This window comes from Alnus glutinosa, chromosome 4 (assembly GCF_958979055.1).
Source record: "Alnus glutinosa chromosome 4, dhAlnGlut1.1, whole genome shotgun sequence".
Lineage (NCBI taxonomy): Eukaryota > Viridiplantae > Streptophyta > Magnoliopsida > Fagales > Betulaceae > Alnus > Alnus glutinosa.
The window spans coordinates 26,245,736-26,268,004 of record NC_084889.1 but is presented as its reverse complement, the minus strand read 5'-3'; the positions used below and the strand labels follow the sequence as shown (position 1 = coordinate 26,268,004).

At 42.0% G+C, this 22,269-nt stretch overlaps 1 protein-coding gene across 2 annotated transcripts in view; it reads left to right on the top strand.

Moving 5' to 3' along the window:
• Positions 1–1,346: 1,346 nt before the first annotated feature.
• Positions 1,347–22,269, top strand: part of LOC133865258 (DExH-box ATP-dependent RNA helicase DExH3-like) — a 37,060-nt gene continuing 16,137 nt past the window's right edge. The window contains exons 1-4 of one of the 2 annotated variants that reach the window (XM_062301632.1): positions 1,347–1,900; positions 20,458–20,612; positions 20,694–20,781; positions 21,029–21,274. In XM_062301632.1, coding sequence (XP_062157616.1) covers positions 1,547–1,900; positions 20,458–20,612; positions 20,694–20,781; positions 21,029–21,274 — 843 coding nt within the window. In that variant the 5' untranslated portion in view covers positions 1,347–1,546. Of the gene's footprint in view, positions 1,901–20,454; positions 20,613–20,693; positions 20,782–21,028; positions 21,275–22,269 lie in introns of both variants that reach the window. The other variant, XM_062301631.1, reaches the window with a different exon arrangement.

Genomic DNA, 22,269 nt, shown 5'->3' with positions numbered 1-22,269 from the left:
AGCCACCGCCCACCTAGACGTCGTCGCCACTGCTCCACGCTGGAAACCACCGCCAGTTCCATTGCTCCTTCACCGGTAAGTTCAACCTCTCTCTCTTTGACAGTATCCTCTAGCTTCAGTGGTTCTTCTTCCTCAAGCAATTCCCCCGGAAAAGTCCACAACAGCCGCCGGAAACAACTAAAACCATAGAAAATTTCCAAATTTTGCCGGATACATGAGAAATCTGCCGAAACTCGCCAAAAAAAATCCTTTTTTTTCCCCACTTAACTTAAAACCCCGACAATCTCCACAATCAACCATCAATCAGATGGAGGACAACCCACACCAGCCGAACATCCAAGCCAACAAATACCCAACCTCTGGCAACCCAATTATCTCTTCCATTCTCCTAATCCATTCGGCTAACACACCTAAAAGCTAGCCAACAACGAACCACAAAACTACCTTAAGACTTCACACCCAGCAACCGAAAATCCTCATCTGTCGGATACACTAGAGCTCCAAAAAAATCAAATTTCGCCATCACCATACAGATTTCGCCGGAAAAACATTTAAACACTACAAATCTGTTGGAACTCGCCAAAAAACACCACAATAGCCACCAGCAACCACTAAAACCACCTTCAATGGCCAGACGTCGCCGGCAACCACTAAAGTGGTTGTCGATCTAGAAATCAGAGATGATTTCGAGGTGGCCGTCGATTTAGAAATGGATTGAAACCATAGAGAGAGACCCATGCCATGAGAGAGAGAGAGAGAGAGAGAGAGAGAGAGAGAGAGAGAGAGATTGAACTTACCCGTGGCGGAGCGGCAGAACCGGCATTGGCGGTGGCATCTGAGGTGGGCGGTGGCTGGGAGGTTTTTTTTTCCTGTTAATTTTCTTTTTAGACTAAAAGAGTGAAAAAAGGGGGATTAGATCCGGTGTTTTGTCAATATTTGCTTTTTTTGTTTTTGTTTTAAGATGATGTGTCAATTTCTTATTGGTGGGCATAAAACCCTTGTTTTTTTGTTGTGACCCAATAGAAAGAGCTCTATTAAAAAAAAACATTTTCTCTTATGAACGAATAAGTTCATATGAGGAAGCTCATCATTTTATTCTTAATATTGTAAGTGGTCAACGCAATCATGATTTTTCACATTAATAAAAGAATTGCGTAACTGAATTAAAAACAAGAAAAACCTCTTTTATGTCTCTTTGGAATTAAAGAGAGTATATATATATTTTTAATATAATTTTACAGCCCGTCAATCAACCAAGAATTCGCAGACATTTGGAGCCAGATTAACAAAAAATATATATAATAAATCAATTTGCCAAAAGGCCCAAAACTATATATGAAGGAAAAACCCCAGCCACTGAGGTAGAACCTCTGCGCTAGCTACTTCTCTCCAGTCGCCACCAAAAGAAACGGTGACACTACCCCAGTGTCACAGAACCCTAATCTCAGCGTTTGTTATCCAACTCCCTTTAACTGACAGTATTCCCAAATCCTATTACCTCTCTCTCTATCTCTCTCAGAGGCATACACACAAACACCTATCTACCATGCCCTACTCAGCCATTTTCCAGGGCTATATCAGAACCACCACAACCCCTTTACTTTCCATGTCTCTCAGACCCACCGCCACAACCTACTTCAGAGCCCCCAAATCCCTAAGACCTTCACTTTTACCTTTCTTTACGAGGAATCGACCGCCGAGGTTTGGGAACTCGCACGTGCGGCCCTACTCGAGGCCACGGGTCATGTGCTCGGCGGTCGAGGTGGACCGGAGGGTGAGGCAGAGGAGGGTCGCTATGCCGTTTTGGAACCAGCAGAGCTCGGGCTACGGCCGGTTTGCGTACCAGGACGTCTCGAGCGACGAGTCGGACAGCGAGTTGGGCCCGGCTCAGCAGCAATCGGTCAGTTTTAGGCTTCCCCATTTTGTGTAATTTGGGTTATGTGTATTGGGTTTATGCTATTTGGTTGAGTTTGGCAATGCTTGGTTGGCCATTCGAAGTGTTTATTCGCTTTTGGAACAGAGAATTTAGTTGAATATAGCTTTTGAAAACAAGGGAAGTAGTTTTCTGAACTACCATTTTGATTTTTGAAAGTGTATGTGATGTTGGTTTTGGAGTTTTTTAGAGTGAGGTTTGAATTGTGGGTGATCGAGAAAAAGTTGGATTTATATTGGATAGCCCAAACCATAAGTTCTCAGTAACCTTTTGTTGAGTAGCTGAGAAAGTCAAGGGTAGGAATGTGAAATCTTACTACTTAGATCATCCACGAAAAAGAATAAAAAAGAAATCCTACACCTTTTGCTGTTTAGTTACTAAGAAAATAGAATTGAGCCAAATGATTGCACAAAACTTTTCTTTGGTGCTGAAACCATTATATTTGTGGTTTTTGGTTGTATCTAATCCTTCTGTACTTTTTTCTTTTAATTTCTCTCTGTTCCTTTCGCCCAAGGTTATAGTGCTGAATGGAGAGGCGGTGTTGCGTGGAGGCTAAGTCCTTTATGTTTACAGTGGTAGAAGGAGCCTCTGTGGTGAGATTGGAAGAAAGGAGGGGGAATTTCTCAGGGATGATTCTGCTTGGTGCTCACATGGTCGGTTGGCTAGTTTCAACGGTGGAGAGTCTGTTGTGGTGTCCGGGGGAAAAGGATTTCCTTAGGTCCTTCAAGGAGGGGTCTAAGGTGCTTATTGTTAGACGAGGGGGCAATGTAGCTGGAAGATTTCTTGAAGTGGCAGTGTATGCTGTGGGTGGCCGGAGAGGGGTTATTTACTTCCCTGAAGGTTTTGAGGGACGGGGGTGGAGAAAAATTGTTCTTGAGTTGGGTAAGGTTAGTGCTTTCCTCAAAATCCCGGATGGGCAGGGTTTGTCTCCTCTGGCTTCAACCACAGAGAAGTTAAGCTTAGATGGTATTGAAAATTTTAAAGTTTCTGCCCCTGCTGTCCAAGCCGTCTCTCCCGTCTATCATGGAGGGTCCTCCTTCGCCGATGTTCTGCGTAGGGGTGCTAATGGTCTGGAGGTGGAGAAGAAGATGCCTCTTCCTGTGGCTCCGGTAGAGGTGAAGCGCCGTGATCCTTTGGTGAAGGAGAAGAAGCTGTTTCAATCAGAGAAACCATTGGGCAAGGACCGGTGTGACCGTTGTGGCGCTGATTACGTGAAGGAAGGGTCGAATGTCAGTCGGCTGCATGAAAATTCTGATTCTCGAGGCATGGATGATAGATATTTCGGTGTCTCTTGTGCAGACCGTCAGCTGTCAGGGGTGGAACACACGTTTCCCTCTCTCCTGTTGTGGAAATGCCAGCTGGAAAAGTTGAAGGAGGACGTGGACCAGGCTCTTAACAGAGTTTGTGAGGGGCTTTATTCGTTTGGGCCTGGCTGTAAGTCCAAGCGGTTTGGGCGGAAGAACAGCAACAAGAATAAGAAGAGGAGGCTGCGTTGGGCTCCGGTAGCTCAGAAGCCCAGAGATGACCCGTTAGTTGCAGTGCGTCCTGACGTGGGTCCTTCGTCGGCGTCGGGTGATGGTGGGTCAGAGACAGTTCCGGCCGTTTCTGAGCTTTCCGGTGGGGTGTGTCCTGCAGTGCGTCCTGACGTGGGTCCTTCGTCGGCGTCGGGTGATGGTGGGTCAGAGACAGTTCCGGCCGTTTCTGAGCTTTCCGGTGGGGTGTGTCCTGCAGTGCGTCCTGACGTGGGTCCTTCATCGGCGTCGGGTTATGGTGGGTCAGAGACAGTTCCAGCCGTTTCTGAGCTTTCCGGTGGCGTGTGTCCGTCGTCATTCTCGTCTGTTCCTTCTGTTTCGGAATTTCAGTCCCCCAAACCTGGGCGAAATCCTCTGCCTGATTTCGGGACAACGGCTCAGGAGGTTGGAGTGGGTTCGCATGGGTCGATGGCCTTTTCTTCGGTGAGTCCAGGGCCTTTCGTTGGCTCGGCTTCTTCCAGTGATATGGCTAGCTTGGCATCTCAACCAGAACTGAATACTGGGTTTGCGCAGTCAGTGCCCAGTATGGAGACCAACCTTGCTGTGTTTGAATCTTCAATGCATGTAGATGGTGAGCAGGCTGTCGGGGCTGGTTTAGACCATTCGGACACCTTGGTTGCTGCGGTGCTTTCTCCCTCTAAATCTGCGCTGGTTTCTGACCCATTTCCTCATAAGTCTGCTGCTTTGAGGGTTTTGAAGGGGCTGGATATGGTCCCGGTTTTGGAGGCTGAGGGAGCTTTTTCTGGGGGTATTCCTTGTGAGCAGGAGGGTTCAATTGAGCTTGTCGTTGCTCAATCTGCGCTCTGTTCTGCTTTTGTGGAGGGTGGTGTAGGCGATGAGGTGGAGGATTTGGGCCCGATATCGGTTTTGCCTTTGGCAGTGGAGATGGACGAGGATTCCAGTTCGATTGTGTCTCCTAGATGGGTGATGGAGAAGGTGAAGGGTTACTACAAACTAATAGGAGTGTCATGTGATCAATTTGAAGACAAACTGTTGGCTTTGTTCGAACTAATCGAAGCCAAGCGGGACCAATCGTTGGCAAGGGTTTCCTCAGTATCAGGAGTGAAAGGTCAAAGGGAAATTAAGCGGCTGGATTGTTCCATAAACTATGACAAGAAAGGGGTTCAATCATATAGTAGGAGAGGAAAGGGAAGGGGCTTGTTTTGTGTTAATGATGCTTAAAATTCTATCTTGGAATGTTAGGGGATTAAATGAGCTAGACAAGAGATTGCGTATTAAAGGGCTCATCAGAGATTGGAAGGCTGATTTGGTGTGTTTGATGGAGACAAAAATGGAAGTCATTTCTAGAGAGGTGGTTCGAAGTTTATGGGGTTGTCAACATGTGGATTGGTGTTATATGAGGGCTTGTGGGGCGTCAGGTGGGATTCTAATTATGTGGGACAGGAGGGTTGTGGAGAAGGTGGATGAATGCGTGGGGCGGTATACTTTAGCTGTTTCGTTGCGTAACGTTAATGATAACTTTTTGTGGGCGTTTGGGGGTGTGTATGGGCCTAATGATGATGGGGAGAGGAGGGTGCTGTGGGATGAGATGGCTGGTTTGATGAGTTGGTGGGATAGGCCGTGGTGTTTTGGGGGAGATTTCAATGTGGTGCGGTTTCCAAGTGAGCGTTCTGGAGTTGGTGGTTTTTCTGTTGCTATGGAAGAGTTCTCGGAGTTCATTCAGGGGCAGTGTTTGGTGGATCTTCCTCTCAAAGGAGGGCAGTTCACCTGGTCCAATAATCAGGTTTGGTCTAAAATTGATAGGTTTCTGTTATCACCGGAGTGGGAAGAACATTTCCCGGATGTGTCACAAAGTCGTTTGCTTCGGCTTTTTTCGGACCATTTTCCCTTGATGTTGGATTGTGGAGTGCATAGAGAAGGGAAAGGATATTTCAAATTTGAAAACATGTGGCTCAAATCTGATGGTTTTGTAGATCTTGTGCATCGTTGGTGGGAGTCTTATGATTTTCAAGGTCTACCAAGTTTTGTGCTGGCTAATAAGTTGAAAGCTTTAAAGGTAGATTTGAAGAAATGGAATGCGGAGGTTTTTGGTGATGTGAGGAAGAAGAAGAAGGAACTATTGGAAGGTATTAAAGAGTTGGAGTGTTTTGAAGAAGATCGGGGGTTAGTGGAGGAGGAGAGGGTTCAGAAGTCAGACATGATCAGAGAGATGGAAAAAACACTCCTGTGCGAGGAGATTAATTGGAGGCAAAAATCTCGGGCTCTGTGGCTAAAGGAAGGGGATAATAATACTAAATTTTTTCATAGGGTGGCTAATTCCCATCGGAGGCACAATCATGTGGGAGTCTTGAGGATAAATGGGGCTCTGTCTTCTGATCCGTTGGAAATTAAGGAGCATATTGTGAATTATTATGACTCTCTTTACACCGAGCAGAGTTCGTGGCGGCCTAGGGTGGATGGGATTTCTTTCTCCTCCATTGATGCGGATGAGTGCCTCTGGTTAGAACGAGGCTTTGAGGAGCAGGAGGTGTGGGAGGTGGTGCGAGAGATGAATGGGGATAAGGCTCCGGGTCCAGATGGTTTTTCTATGGCGTTCTTTCAGCAATGTTGGGGGGTTCTCAAAAAAGATATTATGGGAGTTTTTTCAGAATTTCATAATAGTTGCCAGTTCGAGAAGAGCTTGAATGCTACTTTTGTTTCCCTTATTCCTAAGAAGGCTGATGCGATGGAAGTTAAGGATTTTAGGCCTATTAGTTTGGTGGGAGGGGTCTATAAAATTATCTCTAAGGTCCTTGCTAACAGGCTTAAATCAGTGTTGGGAAAAATTATCTCGAGTTCTCAGAATGCTTTTATTGGTGGAAGGCAAATCTTAGACTCAGTTCTTATTGCCAATGAATGTTTGGATAGTCAGATACGGTCAGGGGAGGCTGGGTTATTATGCAAACTGGATTTGGAGAAAGCTTATGATCACGTGAATTGGGATTTCCTTCTTTACATGCTTCAGAGATGTGGGTTTGGGGAGAGGTGGAGGGATTGGATTAAATGTTGCATTTCTACAGTAAAATTTTCCATATTGATTAATGGTACCCCTCATGGTTTCTTTCAGAGTTCGCGGGGGATTAGGCAAGGTGATCCTCTTTCTCCTTTGCTGTTTGTGGTGGTTATGGAAGCGCTTAGCAGGATGTTGTATGCGTCTATGCATCAAGGCTTGCTGTCAGGTTTCTCTGTGGGCATTAGGGGTAATGAAGCTTTAGTGGTGAATCACTTATTGTTTGCGGATGATACCTTAATTTTCTGTGGAGCACAAGCCGAGCACGTTCGAAATTTGAGGTGTACCTTCTTATGTTTCGAAGCGGTGTCAGGGTTGAGGATCAATTTAGGCAAATCCGAATTGGTCCCTGTTGGCGAGGTGGAAGATGTGGAGTCTTTGGCACATATTCTGGGGTGTAGAATTGGGTCTTTGCCGATGACCTATTTGGGTATGCCGTTGGGAGCGTCTTTCAAATCTATTTCTATTTGGAATGGGGTTATTGAGAAGGTGGAACGAAGGTTGGCTAGTTGGAAGAAACTTTATTTATCCAAGGGAGGTAGGATGACTTTGATTCACAGTACTCTTTCTAGCATTCCTTCTTATTATTTATCTTTGTTCCCTATTCCTGCGAGTGTAGCTAAAAAGCTGGAGCAGCTTCAAAGGAATTTTCTCTGGAATGGTATGGGTGATGAGACTAAATTTCATTTAGTCAATTGGCATCGTATTTGTCTTCCAATTAAGGCTGGTGGACTAGGAGTTCGTAATGTTATTAATTTCAATCAAGCCTTATTGGGGAAATGGATCTGGAGGTTTTCTCAGGAGCGCGATGCTTTGTGGAGATCGGTTATTGAGGTGAAGTATGGGAGTGTGAGGGGAGGTTGGTGTTCTTTACCGGTGACAGGGCCTTATGGTGTCAGTGTTTGGAAGTTTATTCGTAAGGGGTGGGATAATGTTGCCAAGTTTTTGCGTTATGAGGTGGGTGATGGGTCCCATATTCGCTTTTGGCATGATCTATGGTGTGGGGACAGGCCTCTCAAGCTCTGTTTTCCAACTTTGTTTACCATTGCGCGTTCTCCTGAAGCTTGGGTGGTGGATAATTTGTCTATGGTTCGAGGTGTGGCTCATTGGAATGTTCTCTTTACGCGCAATGCTCAGGATTGGGAGTTGGAGATGGTGATGTCCTTTTTCGAACAGTTATACTCTACTCGGGTTCGGCATGGGGAGGTTGATAGGGCGGTGTGGATTCTTTCCAAGAGGAGGAATTTTGAAGTGAAGACCTTCTATAAAGCTTTAGTTTGTCACGAGACGGCTTCTTTTCCTTGGAAGGGTATATGGCGTGTTAAAGCTCCGAAGCGGGTTGCGTTCTTTGTATGGACAGCAGCTTTAGGGAAGATTTTAACTCATGACAACTTACGAAGGCGTGGAATTGTGGTGGTCGAGTGGTGTGTTATGTGTAAAAAGCATGGGGAATCCGTTGATCACCTTCTTCTCCATTGTGACGTGGCTCGAGTTGTTTGGAGTTTTTTTTATGGTTTGTTTGGGGTGGAGTGGGTTATGCCTAGGAGCGTCTTGGACTTATTGAGTGCTTGGGGTACTTTGCTGGGTCGTGGTCCTGCTCACCGTGTTTGGAAGCAGGTTCCTCTTTGTGTTTTGTGGGGCTTGTGGCGGGAGAGAAATTCTAGGCTTTTTGAGGATGTGGAGGTTCAGGCTGGGGCTCTTTGTAGAATTATGCTTAATATGTTGTTTTTTTTGGGTGTCGGCGAATGGCATGGGTAGTATGTCGTACGCTGATTTTTTACTTTCTTGTTCGTTTCGGTCCTCTAATTAGGGGCTCCTTTGTATACTCCCTGTGTACTAGGGTTGCGCCCCTCTGCGCTCTTTAATGAATTCTTACTTATCAAAAAAAAAAAAGTGTTTCTGGAAAAACTTGCTGGATAATTTAGATTTCATTTTTCTTTTTTCAATTTTCCTTTGGTCTCTTGGCCACCAGATGAGCATGTTTGTTGATGCAGATTATATTGTGTTCAATTTTGCATGATGTTGATATTGTTGTGGAATTTGGTATCGATAAGCAATTACATTAGCGGTTTCCAACATTAATACTAGTCAATATCTTGCACACAAAAAAACTATAGATTGCTAATTCAATTTTCCTTCACATGGCTTCTAGATTCAATATTGTTTTCCTTGATGGGTTGAATCTTAGAATTAGATTAGAGGGCTTCACACCTTCTTTTCTTTCAACTTTTGGCTTCTTTCTCTTGTTATTGTTTTATAACAGGAAAATAGAAAATTGGTCCCTGGGTTTTTACATGTTTAAATTTTATAATGCACTTGCTTATCTATCAAAAAAAAAAAAAGTTTAAAAATCCCTCCCTAGGTTTAAAAAAAATAAAACTTGTGGAGAGTCCATCGATCACTTATTTCTTCATTGTGAGGTTGCAACAGAGATGTGGAGTGCGCTTCTTCATCTTTTTAGTGTTTTTTTGATGAATAATTCAGATCTTATCGAGAAAAAAAAGGTTAAACCCTCGTACACGAAAAGTATATAAAATGGACTTAACTCTATAAGCTGCTACAATGTAAAAAGCAATCAAATCAACCATATTTGTAGAGACAAAGTTAGGAACATTAACAAGAACCCAACCCAAGAGAGATCTCAAAAAAGAAGATTTTAGAAAGAGCACTTTTGTCTCACTGTCCTCGAAAATACGATGATTCATTTCTCTCCAAATGCTCAACATTAAGAGGGCATGAATAACTTTCCAGATAGCCTCTTTGGGATGTCCAGGATAGAAGCTCTTGGATGTTGCTAGGCATAACCTAAGAGACTCCAAAAAGATTAAGAATTAGAGAGTCGAAGTATACTTGCAGTGGATGATAAGGTGATTAGTCGATTCCTCATTCTCTCTTTACATAGACAACACCAATTAGCTAAAGAGAAGCCCCATGAGAATTATATCAAGTGCTGCTATCCACAAGAGGAAAGAAATGCGAGGAGGTGCCTTGACCTTCCAAACACTTCTCTAAGGGAAAGAACTGTGCTCACCTGACTGTAACAGAGTATAATAACTCTTCATTGTAAATCTCTGGCTGCTAGAGGGAGTCCACAACAAGTTGTCCACTTCCCCCGGATGCGTCTTCGAGGAATACAAGAGACTAAAGAAAGAGTGAAAACATTCCAATTCCCAATCATGTGCAGCCCTAATGAAACTAGGATTCCAATGGATAAAAGAACTAGATAGGTCCAAATAATTAGACACAAAGGCCTCCTTGTTTCGAGCAATGGAATAGAGTTCGGGAAAATAATGCTTAAGTGGCTCTATTCCACACCATACATCATGCTAGAAACTAATGTGAGAATATTAATGCACAAGACACTTCTAGTGTGTCTCAACTACTAAAAGAGTCCTAATGGATCTCTTGATAGAGTATCCGGATGATAAGGATATGTTTGAAGAGTCCTAGATGTAATTAGAATACTATCTAGATTTTAGATTAGATTAGTGTTACCTATCTATCTATATCCGAACTATAGATAAGATTTTTCTGGTAAACATGTTATCTTGTAACCTCTATATATACATCAATACATGCTCATTAGATGAGTAAGAGAGAAACTGATTTTAATCAGCCAAAGCATTGTGTGATTCTACCGAGAACCATCCCCAACCTTGTAGGATAGAAAATAGGAAAAAGAACCCCAACCATTTCTAATATTCCTCCAAAGGCTCACCCCGTAAGGACCTCGAGCTTCCTCCGAGCACCAACCTCCTCTCTTGAGCCCATACTTCGAATTAATCACCTGTCTCCATAAGGAATGCTTCTCATGCCCAAATCTCCAAAGCCATTTACCGAGAAGAGCCCTGTCGAATACCATTAACTTTTTAATGCCCAACCCCCATCTGCAAATAGGGTCGCAAACTGTCTTCCAATTAACCAGCTATATTTTGGGATCCCCGCATGGACCATCCCAAAGAAAGCCTATTTGAAGGCGCTCCAATTGCGTAGCTTTTTAAGTGTTGCGTGGGTTATGCCTCGAACGGTGATTGAGTTGTTGGGAGATTGGAGGGGATAGCGGGGCAATCGTTTGGCGTTGCACTTACGGAGGATGGCTCCACTATGTTTGATGTGGTGTTTATGGCGGGAGCAGAATGCACGCATCTTGGACGATTGTGAGAATGGTTTGCTCAATTTAAAAAAGTTGGTGCTAGATACCATGTTAAATCACCAATTATTCTAAAAGCTTAAGCTTATAGAAAAGAGTAAATTTAATCATTTTAAGTTTTGGCTAACAGATTAAAGTCGGTTCTGGGAAAGGTCATTTCCAAATCCCAGAGTGCTTTCATCAAAGGGAGGCAGATTCTTGATCCGATCCTTATTGCTAATGAATGCCTTGATAGTCGATCTAGATCAAGGGAGCCGGGCGTCATGTGCAAAATGGACTTGGAAAAAGCTTATGATCATGTTAATTGGGATTTTCTCCTGTATGTGTTGAGGAGGTGCGGCTTCGGGGGTAAATGGTGTTCGTGGATAGCTCGATGCATTTCTTCTACGAAGTTTTCGATGCTAGTTAATGGCTCGCCCAACGGCTTTTTCAGTAGCACTCGTGGCTTGAGGCAAGGGGATCCTTTGTCTCCCCTTTTGTTTGTGTTTGTTATGGAGGCTTTGAGTCGCATGATTACAGCGGCGGTCAATGGGGGTTTGTTGGATGGATTCAGAGTGGGTAATGCTTCTTTTTCGCATCTTTTGTTTGCTGACGACACTTTGATTTTCTGTGATGCTAGCTCCTCCAAGATGCGGTATTTGCGAAGTCTCTTTCTCTTGTTTGAGGCTGTTTCAGGTTTAAAGGTCAACTTGGCCAAATCCAGTATTATTCCAGTGGGGAATGTCGTCCAAGTGGGAAGGTTAGCCGACATTTTAGGGTGTGAAGTTGCTTCTTTGCCAGTGAAGTATCTGGGTCTTCCTTTGGGGGCTTCCTACAAGTCCACTAGTATTTGGGATGGAGTTATCGAGAAGGTTGAAAATCGGTTGGTTAGTTGGAAAATGTTTTATCTCTCCAAGGGAGGGAGGGTGACCCTTATCAAGAGTACTCTCTCTAACTTACCTACTTACTACATGTCTTTGTTCCCTATTCCAGTGTTTGTTGCTTCGCGCATTGAGAAGCTTCAACGAGATTTTCTTTGGGGTGGAATGGGAGAAGAATTTAAATACCATTTGGTGAGTTGGGCGAAGGTTTGTAGCCCAATTTCAAAAGGGGGGCTTGGCATTAGGAATTTGGTGTTGTTCAACCGCGCGTTGTTAGGAAAATGGTTATGGCGCTTTGGCATGGAAAGAGATGCTTGGTGGAGAGTTGCGGTGGACTCCAAGTTTGGAAGTTTGTGGGGTGGGTGGTGCTCTCGTGAGATTGCAGGGGCTTTTGGAGTAGGGTTGTGGAAGTTCATAAGGAAAGGATGGGAGACGTTTTCCAAATTTCTTAGATTTGAGGTGGGGGATGGAAGTAGGACTAGATTTTGGTATGACTTGTGGTGTGGAGATACGGTTCTAAAAGAGGTGTTTCCTGATCTCTTTGGCATTGCTCGGGTGAAGGATGCGTCAGTGGCTGACAATATGGAGATTTTGGGCGGGTCCATTCAGTGGAATGTGAGCTTTGTTAGAGAGGCGCATAATTGGGAAGTAAATGTTTTTACCTCTTTCTTCCAGGTTTTGGACTCTACTAGCGTGAATAGAGATCGGGTAGATTGCCTTAGTTGGGTCTCTTTCAAGAAATGTGTGTTCAGGGTTAAGTCTTATTTTGGTTCCTTGACGTGTTTTGGAGGAACTCGGTTCCCTTGGAAGAGTGTGTGGTGGTCTCAGGCACCCCCGAGGGCAGCTTTCTTTACTTGGTCTGCAGCTCTAGGTAGAATCCTTACTTTGGACAATCTCAGGAAGAGGCACATAATCATTGTAGATAGATGCTGCCGATGCAAGCGTGATGGGGAATTAGTGGACCATATTCTTCTGCATTGTGATGTGGCTTCCGCTTTTTGGAACAACATTTTCTCTCGCTTTGGTATTTCATGGGTCATGCCTAGGAGTGTGCTAGACCTAGTTGCTTGTTGGTGGAAGTCTGGGAGATCAAGGAGCGCTACAACATGGAAGATGGTGCCTATATGCTTATTTTGGTGTATTTGGAGAGAAAGAAACCTTAGGTGTTTTGAGAACCTAGAGAATTCCCTAGAGGAGGTGTTAGAGTTGTTTCTCCATACGCTGTATCTCTGGTCGATGGCTTTTTTGTACCCTTTATCCATTAGCTTTGCTGATTTTCTTGCTTCTTTTTCCTTTTCTAGTTAGGTGTTTCCTGTTGTATACTTCCAGTGTACGTAGGGGCGCCTTACGCTTTCAATAAAACTAAACTTAAAAAAAAAAAAAGTTGGTGCTAAATTTTTCCAATTTTGTTTCCTGTAAGGTTGGGCATAGCCTTCGCATTCGCTTTTGGCACGGTATTTGGTGCGGTGATAGTGCGCTAAAGGGTTCTTTCCCTGAATTCTTTTCCTTAGCACGTAACAAGGAGGCTTTGGTATCAGATTACATGGATTGCTCCAGTCCCCAAACCCTTTGGAATCTTAGCTTCATCCGAGATGTTAATGATTGGGAAATAGAATCTATAGATTCTTTTTTTTACTCTATTATACCTTGTGAACCCCTTTCCGGGAGCAATGGATAGCATGGTGTGGACTCCTTCGAGCCGCCATGGTTTTGCAGTGAAGAGCTACTATACTATGTTACATTCAGGTGAACATATTTCATTCCCCTGGAAAAGCATTTGGAAGGTGAAGGCCCCTCCTTGCATTGCTTTCTTCTTATGGGCTACGACTTTGGGTAGAATCCTCACGGTGGACAGCCTTAGAAGGCAGGGTTTTCAGCTGATTAACCAGTGTTGCGTTTGTAAGAAGGATGGGAAAACTATTAATCATCTTCTCCTTCATTGTATGCCGTTGACATATGGCACTTAGTTATTAACAGCTTTGGGGCGTTTTTGGCCATGCCTAGTAACATTCTTCAGCTTCTCTATTGTTGAAATTTTTTTGGATGAGGACATCCTAGAGAAGCTATCTGGAAAGTTATTCCCGCCCACTTAATGTGGAGCATTTGGAGAGAAAGGAATTGTCGGCTCTTTGAGGATATCGAGACTAATGTGCTTCTTCTTAAATCCTCATTCCTGAGATCTCTTCTGGATTGGGCTATTGTTCATATTCTTAACTTTCTATCAGGAAATTTGGTAGATTTGATTTGTTTTCTAGATTGTTGTAGTAGCTAGAACTTTGGTTCTCTTGTATACTCTTCGTGTACGAGGAATTTTTGTTTTTTTAATAAAATTATTATTATTCATAAAAAAAAGGAGAAGAAGTTAGTGCTACAAACCTTGTATACACAGAGAGTGACTTGGAATACTTTGTCGGTTTCTACTTTTTTTTTTTTTTTGCAAGGTAAGTTGAGAAATATATTAAAAAAGCATAAGGTGCCCCTGAGCATACAAGAAGTATACAAAGGAAACCATAAAAAAAAACCCAACAGACAGCCGAGACAAAGACCCACAGCCGAAACCCTAAACCTGTCAAAACACCCTAGACTACATTGCCTTTACTGCGGCTAGAACGAATAGCCCTAACGTCAAAGTTTATCGAGCGCTCTAAATTCTTGACTTCTCTACCCCCTTTTGGCTTAGGAATAGAAACATGATCCTCTTGATGCTGTCCCTAATCAATTAATCTCAAGAAATTTAGAAAACCCTTTTCTGAATTTTTAGCTTTATGTTCTTCTTTCTCTATGGATTAGGGTTTCTCTTTTATACGTCCTATGTATTTGGGTTGCGCCTATCTGTACTTTGAATGAATATACATTATTTATAAAAAAAATAAAAGAATCACTTCTTAGGCTTTAGTCACTATAAAAATACTATTTCCGTCCAATTTGATGACAGAGTTTCTACCCACAGCCACGTAATAAAGTGGACATGTCATACCTTTTGCTTCCCGTGAAATTTCAATTATACCCTTAAAATAATAAAATTACAAAAAGGACAAGAAATAATAAAAATGAAAAAGTAAAAAAACTCAATTCTATGGGTATGGAGGCCGGCCTACACCCCCATAGATGAAGAGAGGTGTTGTTTTCCTTTATTTTTATTTTTTATTGTAATTTTATTATTTTAAAGGATAGAATTGGAATTACACAGGGAGTAATGGGTATGACATGTCTGCTTCATTATATGGTTGAGGGTGACTTGTGATTAGTTGATGTGATAGAAACTTCGCCAACAATTTGGATGAAAAACAGATGGAGGGAGTGATTTTTAAAGTGACTAAAACCTAGGTAGTGATTCTTTATTATTTTGAAAACCTGGGAGCAAGCTTTAAACTTGTGAAAACTCAGGGCCTAATTTTTTATTTTCCCTTTTATAAACCAATTCCTAACCTAAGTTTGCAAAGTGTGGGTATAGGAAAATAAAAAATTGAGGCAACAAGTGGTTTGATAAAAACTCTGATATATACAATACAATTGAGTTACAGACTTATTTGTGAGAACCTTTTGAATTACTAAATTTTTTAACACAATTAAGGGTGTTTGCTGCTTGAAGATATAGAGTTAAGGTTGTATATATGAATGCCTGATCAGTTCCTGGACCTGGATGAGATTTGTATGCTAGTTTTCCTGTTCGCTAGTACTAAATTATTCATGTGATCATACTTATTAAAAAAAAAAAAAAATTCATTTGATCATATATTGTGGTTTGATGAACACTATGATCAAGGTTGCAGAAAGGATATGTGCCACTTTTTTTTTGATAAGTAAATCTAGTCTTATTAAAAGCGTAATGTCTAAGTATACCAGAAGTATACAAAAGGAAACACCTAGCTAGAAAGAGAAAAACGAACAAGGAAATCGACAAAGCTAAGCGATAGAGGGGACAAAAAAGCCATCGTCAAAAGATTCAATGTATGAAAGAATGAACGAACCTAAAATATCTTCCATGGAACTCTCCAAGTTCTCAAAATACTTAAGATTTCTTTCCTTCCAAACACACCAAAAAATGCAGATTGGCACCATCTTTCAAATCGCAGTACTCCTCGGCCTTCCAGAATTCTACCAATAGGCAAACAAGTCTATAACTCTTCTAGGCATAACCCAAGACATACCAAATCGAGTAAAGAGAGAATTCCACATAGAGGATTTTTAATTTTTAATTTTATTTTACATTGTATAAAGAATGCTAGCTTTGTTTAGGGTGCGTTTGGGATTGCGATTTCGTAGAGAAAAAGTGCGATTTTAAACCAAATCGCAGAAAATGAACCGTTTGGAAACTGCGTTTTTAAAAAATTGCGATTTGAAAACGCAAAAAAGTGCTTATTCAAATCGCAGGCAATGTGGTGTTTTTTTGAAAACTCATTATTTTAAAAGGCTAATTTGCGATTTTAAAGGTCAAGCTGTGATTTTGAAAAACGCTTAATTGTGTTTTTAAAAATCACTTTTTAAAATCGCACATTTTAAAATCGCTATTTTTAAATCGCACTTTTTGAAATCGTAAACCCAAACGGACCCTTAGTCTACATTTGTCATTAAACACCATATTGCTTATGTTACTATGGACAAACTTAGTCTAAATTGAATTAATGCTTGGATTGTGGATTTAATTTGCTTCAGGGTATCTCATCCAATTTATTGGATAATTTATTAGAGAAACCATGTCCAGTATGCATGTAATCTCTAGGTTCCATACTTAAGATTCTTGCGAGTGAAAAAGTAAAATAATCCTTTTCAAATTTTCTGGGTAAGGAGACTAAGACCTTGACTCCTAAAAGCACATTGTGACATTATGTGCCAAATCCTATTTTTTTTTTATTTTTTATTTTTATTGGTTATCATGTTCTTTTGTATTGTATTACATACACTTGGTGAGTTACGCCAATCTCTATGGGAGGGTTGGGGGTTAGGAACTTGCAGAGATTTAATCATGCTCTTTTAGGTAAATGGCTTTGGTACTATGGGCTTGAGAGAGTGGCAGTGGATTCTAAGCATGGAAGTTCATGGGGAGGGTGGTGTTCTAGTGAGCCTATTGGAGTGTATGGGGTGGGTTTATGAAAGAATATTAGGAAAGGTTGGGGGAAATTTTGTAGTCATACCAAATTTGAGTTGGGAGATGGCTCTAAGGTTAGATTTAGCATGATCTCTGGTGTGGGGATTGGCCCTTAAGAAAGCCTTTCCTGTTTTATTCGGTATTACTTGAGCAAAGGATGCTTCTGTTGCGGCTCAAGTGGAATTTTCTAGCAGTTCCATTATGTGGAATGTGAGTTTTGCTAGAGCTGCTCATGATTGGGAGGTAGATGCCTTTATCTCGTCTTTTAGGGTGTTGTATTTTTTTTTTTTTTTTGATAGATAAGCAAATGCATTTTATAAAAGTATACACAAGGACACCAAACAAAAGAAAGAAAAAAAAAGAACAAAGAAACAAGATTAAAAAAAGAAAACCCAAGACCCACAAAACAGCCCAAGCAAACAAAGAACCCAACAACCCAAAGAAACAAAATCCCACAATGACACTACTTCTTTGTGCCTTTGCCACGGTTAGACCCCTCATAACTAACTGAACACTTTAAGTTATTCAATTCCCTCTGGCCTTTCAGCTTGGAAGCGGAACCCGACTTCGCGGGGAGGGACCCGAAACATCCCATCCAAAGCTTGGGTCAAAGAACACGCACCCGACAGACATAGCAACAATTGCATTGTTCCCCTCTTGAGCCTGGGGAAAGACTTCGTCACCCTCCAACGGGTAATCTTCTCCCTCAGCCCAGACAATACCTTCCTCCTCATCCGAGTCAGTCACAAAGTTCCAATCAAAATGACTCGTAGAGGTCGTAACTTCTTGATGAATGACCTTCGAAGTAGACGTCATAGAAACTAGCGACGAGGCATTGTCTACTAATAGCGCCGAAATAGAGGCTAAAGGCTAAGAAGCTGGCGAGAGGCACCCATTAGAAACATTTGACCTCATCGGACAGACGAGGACTGAAAAAAATCCATCGACATTGGAGAAGCAGAGGACAAATCCTTGCCAGCATCTACCGTCAACTCTGTAGCAGACCCACCACAAAGACCATCCTTACTCGAAGAAGCTGCAAGCACCTGAGGAAGAGCCTTCGTCGGAGGAGAAGAGGTGATCCCAACAAACAACGGAGAACAAAGGCTTAAAGCTTTCAATACCTTAAGCTTGCGCAAATAGAAAAACAGATGCTTAGACAGGGTCAGGGAGAGAGTGGCCGCTAACATTCCCTAGACAAGAAAGGAGGTTGCCTAAAAAGCATCGGAGTGACCTCCGGAGAGGCAAGCACGACTTCCTTTTGAGTGGTCCTCAGAGAGGAATCCATAAGATCAGAAGAGAACTTCGACGAAGAACCCATTCCCGATACAACCTCCGCGGCTGAAGAAGGTCTAGTGACATTGCGCTCAGACATCGACGGAGAAGAACCCAGCACCTCCGGCGACATACGCAGATCAACACCCAGAATAGGCCTATACCTGGCATCAATGCTCGCAGAAGGAGAAGAGCCCATTCTCCAATCTGAGAAGGCAGAGAACACCCACCGCGATGGGAATCTTTAGACGTGGTTGCTGGAGAAACAGGGGCCTTTTCCTCCAGCGCTAAAACTAGGGAGCTTGGAACCTCGTGACCCGCATCCATGTCCAAGAAAGAGCAACCTGAATGAGAACCAGGGTTCATCTTCTTGAGGGCGCACAAGATGGGTTTGCTCTTGGGCTTGCGCAAAGGCCTCCTCTTAAAACGCCCAAAGCCCAAAGACTTGAGAAACCAAAACCCTTAATAACTTCCAGAAGCTCCCTTAGGGCTTGTGAACCTGTCCAAAAACCAGGACCTGATTCGTCCACGACTCCACAGAAGAGCCAGCGTCTCCTTCACGCCTGCCTCTGAAGACAATCCCGTTTTGCAGAAACAGTATAACACGCAACATCACCTGGTACAGAGCAAAGACGGTCCTTACCCTGTGGACCATCAGACGAAAAACCCAACGGTCTAACACTATCCGCGTGTTCTTTGCCCAACGGATTCCTTTTCCTTGACGACGTAAACAACGTTGTTGCAGCTGGGCACGATTTTGCCTGCACCATCTCCACAAACGAAGGCCTATTACAATTCAAAACCTTCCCCATCCCTGGCACCACCTTCTTCCCACCTACCTTCTCTGCCGACAAAGAAGACCCAAAACCACACCCTACCATAGCAACAAGGAATTTCCTAGCCTTTCGTAGCTCACCGACAAACTTGAGCCAACCCCATCCTCCACACCCCTCAGAAACAAGAAGGAACCCTCTTCATCCGCCCACCCCATAGGTCTCTACCTCTACAAACCTGCCATTTTTATTCCCACCTCTGTGAACAATTGACACCTTTGACCCCTCCCCGAAAGATTTAACAAAATCTGAATCTCCAGGGAATCCCATCAACTCCTGCATCGTCGACACCAGCCATTCGGTGCACTGGTTGCTTAGGAGTACCTCACCGGAAAAATCTTTCCTCTTTTCTTCCACCCGCAGCACCGACACGCCATCAAGAACCGAGAATACAAACGATTTTGCCTCCACCAAAAATCTTCTTTCCATCTCTATGCTCAGCAACCAGAACCAACGAATCACCCAAGTTCAGCTTCCATCGTCGAGAACACTAAACAACAGAGAGCGAGAGGACAAGAGAAAGAGAGGAAAAGAAAGTAGAAGCTGAAATGAGTCAGAAAACTAGTGGGACGTGTGGGCACGCGCCATCGCTTGTGAGAATGAGAAGGGAAGGGGAGGACAAGCTGTGGTGGATCCCTTTCAAAAGATGATTGTTTGATGTTAAATCCTTCTACAGTGTCATGGGTTGTAATGATGGTTTCCGTTCCCCTTGGAAGAGTGTTTGGTGGACTAAGGTCCCTTTGAGGATAGCCTTTTTTGTTTGGTTGGTGGTCCTAGGAAAGATCCTTACCATGGACAATCTCCGGAAACCGCACGTCATTGTGGTTGGTAGGTGTTGTATGTGTAAAAAGAATGGAGAGTTTGTGGACCTTCTTCTTCTTTATTGCGAGTTGCTTATACTATTTAGAATTTTTTCTTCGGTCGATTTGGGTTATCTTGGGTTATGCCTAGACGAGTAATTGACTTGTATGCTTGTTGGTGGACTGCTGACAACACTCGGAGTGCTGCTGTGTGGAAGATGGTGCCTTCGTGTCTTTGTGGTGTCTATGGAGGGAAATGAATGATAGAAGCTTCGAGGACCATGAAAGGACCTTGGAGGAGATTAAGTCTTTATTTTTTAACACGTATCTTTGGACAGCTGCTTTTGTTTCTTCTTTGGTAATTAGCTATCATGATTTTCTTATTCTTTTTGCTCATACTATTCAGGTGGCTTCTCTTTTATACTTCTTGTGTACTTGGGGTGTCTTAAACTTTTAATAAAATTTTGATTCCTTATAAAAAAAAAAAAAGAAGAAAAAAATGACACTTGACATGAATTTGAGCCCAAGGAAAAACAGATTGATTCCAAAAGTGGACATGATTTTTGCCTTTTCATTTGAACATATATTCAAAGGCTTAAAAGTTGTTTTTGAACCTTGGGATGCTTTATAAGGACACTCGGGATTCCTATTCCAGCTCTTGCAGCTCTGACAGCTCTTACTCTTTGATTTACGTGCTTACCACTTGCATATCAAGTGCCCATATAATATATATGGTCTATGATGTTTGTATCAGTTGTTGTGAATGTTTCAAATTTAAAGCTTATTTTTGATATTTAATGTATTTTGTTGCTCAGACAGGCTGTTATTTGGGAATGTAGTTAAGCATTGTTGATGTTGTGTCATATTTTTCATCATTCTACTTGTTAATGCGTGCTGCTTTTATATTTTTGTCTGAAAAATGTCTCTGACAGATAGGGTTCTTGTCTTTATTCAATGTTGATTTATTATTAGCAGTGTGCTTCAACCCTTGATAACATTGATGGGTGGAGATGGAAGTTAACAATGCTTCTTCGCAACAAAGACGAGCAAGAAGTGGCATCGAGGGAGAGAAAAGATAGACGTGATTTTGAGCAACTCTCAGCGCTGGCAAGCAGAATGGGTTTACATAGGTATCTGATTAAGTATATATAGAAATCTTGCAACCTAAAATTATATCTCTTCTGTGTTTTAAGTATAATTTGTTTTGGCAGCCATCAATATGCAAAAGTTGTCGTCTTTAGTAAAGTCCCTCTGCCAAATTACAGACCGGACTTGGATGATAAGCGTCCACAGAGAGAGGTATTTTCTTGCATCCTCACTCTTATCCCTTAACTGTTCAATGCTGTTTACTTTATGTTTATAGAGAAGGGATGACTTGCTTCTATTTGAGCATTTTTGTTAAAAGCTTGCCCTGAATGTCTCTTAATTAAAATGGATGAGATGGGCAATTCTCGATTTTAACCCTAGGAAGTTTGTGCATATTTCTTGACGTTACCAGCATCTTAGTGAAGCCAGTGTGATTTACTTACTTTTTGACTACAAACAGGTGATTTTACCTTTAGGATTGCAAAGAGAAGTAGATGCTCATCTCAAGGCTTATCATTCTCAAAAATCTATGCGGGTTGGAAGTTTCTCAGATAATTCCTTGTCAAGATCAAGCAGTGCTGGAAGTGTTGCTACTGATGAGGGGCTTTACGAGCAGCAGGAGCCCTTGAAACAGATTAGTGTTGCTATGCAGAGAATCCTCCAACAGAGAAGTTTGCAATTGCGAAATAAGCAACAGGATTGGCAGGTTTGTAGACTAACATCTGGATTCTTTCTTCTTGCTGTGGTTATCCTACAGCCCTTTCTTGCTGTAGTATTTTGTTCTTGATGTAGTTCTCTCTCTCTCTCTCTCTCTCTCTCTCTCTCAATACTTTCTTAAAGACTTTGTGGTGTATGCATTTGCATTGTTTTGGTCATTTTTTTTTTTTTAATTAGAGGTGGCTCTTTCTCGGTTAAACTTAGGTTTACCCTGGTTTATTGAAATATTTTGTATATTTTTCCCAGAATAATATGACGTGTTGACTTGGTCCAAATGTTTTAAATTCTTGACTAACAAATTTTCCAAGGAGCATGAGTATGGAATTTGTGATTCTCCTTTTGTTGTTTATCTTTTATATCTGACCTGTCCATGCAGTGAATAGTTTTCATAGCACTATATTAGGTGTTAAATGCCTCTCTTTTGATGTGAAAGGGTTTAGAAGTGGTTACTTGTAAGGTTTAATGGTGACAATTTTTGTGGTTTCATGGATATTAGTGGTGTAAGATTAGGTTTAATACACTTACAACTTTGTTCCGATGCCTATTCTTGAGCTTAAATCCTTACTTACTATTGCAGTCTTTGTATGAGTTGACAATGTTTCTATCACTTATTTTGTAAACTTTATATATTCATTAAACCTTCAATTGTAATTCTTTAGGGGAAGCTTCTGTACACTTCCTGTGCGCATTAGGTCTCTAACTTTTCTAATAAAATTTTAATATTATTGTCAAAAAAGAAAAATGAATTGTTCTTTTGCTTTGTTCCCGCTATCTTCTTTTGGTAAACTATTAGCACATTCGCATACCCTTGAATGTAAGACATATGGTGCTCACTTATGCCTGTTTACTTTATTAATACATTATATTTGTTTGATTTATGAAGAAGTCTCTGTTTCACGTTAATAAGTTTTTCTCTTGCAATAATTGGTTTGTATATGGAGTAATCAAATGATTGGTGTATCCATTCTCATTGTCTTTTACTTT